This window comes from Diabrotica virgifera, chromosome 6, assembly GCF_917563875.1.
Source record: "Diabrotica virgifera virgifera chromosome 6, PGI_DIABVI_V3a".
NCBI lineage: Eukaryota > Metazoa > Arthropoda > Insecta > Coleoptera > Chrysomelidae > Diabrotica > Diabrotica virgifera.
In genome coordinates, this window is record NC_065448.1 from 187,322,085 (window position 1) to 187,326,080 (window position 3,996).

At 33.8% G+C, this 3,996-nt stretch overlaps 1 protein-coding gene across 1 annotated transcript; it reads right to left on the reverse strand.

Moving 5' to 3' along the window:
* Positions 1–1,210: 1,210 nt before the first annotated feature.
* Positions 1,211–2,533, reverse strand: LOC114332897 (uncharacterized). The gene is made up of 2 exons (XM_028282683.2): positions 2,076–2,533; positions 1,211–1,654 (listed from the first exon to the last, which is right to left on the reverse strand). Exons 1-2 carry the CDS (start codon positions 2,499–2,501, stop codon positions 1,310–1,312), a joined length of 771 nt encoding a protein of 256 aa, XP_028138484.2. The 5' UTR covers positions 2,502–2,533; the 3' UTR covers positions 1,211–1,309.
* Between the last annotated feature and the right edge of the window lie 1,463 nt (positions 2,534–3,996).

Consider the following 3,996-nt stretch of genomic DNA (forward strand, 5'->3'; position numbering starts at 1 on the left):
AGTAGCAAGCGAAGACATTGAAATCTACCTTTGGAAAAAGGACATAATTATTGTTGGTGTGAAACAATGCAAATATTTGGGAGCTATATTTAACAAACGAGGAAATAGTGAGGAAAAGGTAGAAGCATCACTAGATCCCTCAATTCAATTTTATGGGACAAAGATATCAGGAAGGAAACAAAGAGAAGAATGTATGAAAGTATAATGAACAGCGTTACAATCTACGGTGCAGAAGTTTGGGACATAAGTGCAAGAAATAAAAAGAAGCTACTTAGTACAGAAATGGAATTTTTGAGGAGAAGTTATCAGGTCTCAAGATTAAAACATGTAAGAAATGAAACAATTTAGAGAACATATTATGAAGGTGGAAAAACTATAATAGACGATATTGAAAAGAGACATTCTGACAAGGTTCGGTCACGTTAAAAGAATGAATGAGACTAGCTGGCCGAGAAAAATATTGGAGTGGGTCCCACCGGAGAGAAGAAAAAGAGGACGACCACGGAGAAGCTGGAGCGACAATATTCAGGATGCAATGGATTCGAGGCAATTAGATGAAGATATGTGTTACGATAGAAAAAATTGGAATTTGGATATGGAGAGGCGGCGACAGCCGTAGAAATCCATTATATAATATATCAAAATAGGGAAAAAGTTTTATAGACACCAAAATAAAGCAACACAGAAAATAATTTAATGGATTGAGATAGCTTCTAGGTACTGACCTTTAAAAAATCGATAAATGTAGTAAAAGGCAGAAGGAAATAAACAATGTAAATGAAATAAACAAAATAACAAATATTTTTATAAAATAGAAAACTGTATGGATTTGAATCTGTCAGAAAAATGCTGAGAATGAATACATAAAATAAGTGGAGTAATAGATTATACAAAAAGATTGTAAAAGAAAAATTCATAAAATTATATACTGTAAAAGTGAAAAGTATTATAACAAAATTTAAAGAAAAATCAAAAAAGAAAATTAAAACTACTCTAATGGTAAAAGCCTAAAAAAACGTGTATTCCAACTCTTATAGACACATCTGACATTAGTTGTCTGAACCTTATTGACAAACTGCACACATAGAAAACCTAATCAATGAACCACATCTTCAGGAGCTGAAGTGTAAATACTTGTGTATGAGCTAAAAAACTTTCTGAAAAGAAATAAGAGTTACGTGAAAGTATATAGAATAAATAAATTAACACATTATAACAAAATTTGTAATTATTATTAAATTAAATAAGTCTTACAGAGTTGAGTCAGGATTCAATAAATTAAAATAAATAATCTTTACTATACAATAACTTATGTCGTTGTTTTCGGGGCATACGCCTGATACGCCATATTCTGTGCCTCCTCCTTATTGTACGACCTTCCCCAACCAGAGTGTCCTGCACTGTAAACTTCAACATGGCCGTTGTCGCTACCACCATGTCCAGAAAGAAGTTTCTTCAATCCAATAATACCAGCCAGAACCAGGGCTAATTTAGACACAATTAGAGCTTTTCCGGCCAAAAGGGCTAGGGCACCAAGGGCTAAGGGAATTAGAGTACCTCCCAAGATAAGAGGCAAGAGAAGGAGACCCTGGTTTCCCTTCTTTTTCTTTCCACGGCCCTCTTCTTGCATTTCGGAAGTGCTTGGTAACTTGATCTGTAACAAAAATAATATATTTTTCACAAATCAAAAATTGGTAAAAAAAATGGGTAATAAAAATGGTAAAAAGATTTTACAAAAATCTTCTACTTTAAAATTTTCAGAAGGAAATTACGTCATTTAGTAAGGGCCACAAAAAATATATAATAAATTATGGAACAAGTAGTATAAAATTTATAAAATACTTTTTGGACAAAAGTGATATTCCACAAAAATAAAATAATAAAACAAAATATATGGTAGGTATATGATAATGTTTCGAAAAAAAAATCCTTTACTACCATACTAGGTAGTTGATAATGTTTCGAAAAAAAATCCTTTTAGTATTTTTCCTTAATTCTTTTTTACCGTTAAATTTAATATTTTTTCAAATAAAAAGAATTTTTTTTAAATTAGTCTTAATAATAATAAATTTTACCTGAAGGGTGTGTGAACCTAAGAAGTTGGATACTCTGTCGGTTAAGATGCTATCCAAGGCATTTTCTTTTTCGTCCAAGGACCTTGGAAGGTTCGCTTCGATTTCGGCTTCAGTTTTAACTTCAGCAGGGGCAGAAGCAGCTTGAGGGTCCTTAACGAACTTAATTCCTTCAAATAAGGGTAGTTCTGTGTACGACTTGGCAGCGCGGTCCAATGCAGCGACCAGCTTGAGTTTTAAACAAGACATTACGTCGGTAGCAGCACATTCTTGATACACTTTATACATATACCGAAAGTCACTGACATAAGAATTCCCTTCGGGTTTAGGCGCCGCTTCGTGTACGGCGTTTTGCGCGGAAGTACCGGTGGTACGGCCGAGTACCGCATGGGCGACGAGCGCAAGAACGATGATACACTTCGAAATCATGGCGTGGCTTCAAAAACTGTTACCAATTCACTTACACTAGTTTACTTTTATACGTGAGGCCTGTTCCCACTGATTTTGGTACCCCTCTCTTCGAGTCTTTTGGTCAATAACGTGTGGTCCCTGCCAAGGCCGGTACCAGAGGGGCTCTGGAAGGTCAGAAACTCCCCGTGTGTCAGATTTATTACCAAGTTTAAGGAATTTACGAAAAAAGGTCGCTTGGCATGTGTTAGGTAATAAAATCGAAAGCAAAACCACATGCAGTAGATGTTTAAACTTTTTTTGGATGCAAATTTACTTTTGATTTCTTTTTAAATCTATTTTTAAAGTTGTGCTATATCATTACTACTTTTAATAAACTGTTATTAAAATAACTTTCTTATTATTCTTTCAAACTAGCAATTTTTCCAATAATTTTTGTGATTAAAAATTTCTTCTGGGATGTTTAGCGACACTTATTATAAATAAAAGTTTACACATAGTTACAGTAAAAATGAAAACATTGTGTGTTCTACATTGATATACTATATTACAAATAATTAAAAAACTTCGTCAATAGTGTTCTTAGAATATTGTATTTTTTTATTAATTTAAAATTAATCCAAGTAATTTATTTTTGATGATGACACGATTATCTCGCCGTCAAAAATAGGAAAACAATGTTTATTAACGAATAAAAGAGATACACAAAAAGTAATCAATATTTCCAATGATTGGGGATTTACAATATCTTACTAACTAATCTTTCAGAACCAAGGCAAACTGTAAATTTTATTTATTTAATTAGAAAATTATCACTATTTTTTTTATTTTATTTCAACGTGGCATTTTCTCTATTGCCGTTTTATATATTTCATGGGAAAATATAGGTATATCTTAGCTCCGGTGATTCTATATACCTTCTTCTTCTTCTTCGTCTAGCCATTCACGCCCACATCTGAACATAAGCCTCTTCAAGTCTCACTTTACATTGTTTTTTGTTGTACGCTTCTTGTAGCCAATTTTTCCCGGTAGTTCGTTTCCGATCATCCGTCCATCTCATAGTAGGTCTGCCTCTGGGTCTTTTGTGCTGGTATGGTCTCCAGGTTAGAATTGTTCTGTGCCATTTGTTTAGATGGCTCCTAGCTACATGTCCAGCGTATTCCCATTTCATGTTTAATGATTTTTGTACCACATCGGTGAGTTTGGGTTTCTGTCTTATCCATGTGTTTGTTTTCCTGTCGTTAAGTGATATGCCAAGCATTGGTCTTTCCATCGCGTGTTGAGTGACTCTGAGTATGTTCATATTCTTTTTTGTGATTGTCCATGTTTGTGCCCCATATATTAATATCGGAATAATGCATGCATCAAAAACTCGTTGTCATGTATCATAAACGTCGTTTCTTATTTTCACGGCTTCTTAGGAGTGCATGACTTTTGTTGTGTTTAAATTCATTTTCAGTCCTATTTTAGAAGATTCTGTGTGTAGTTCTGAAAGCATGGTTTGAAGTTCTTGTGG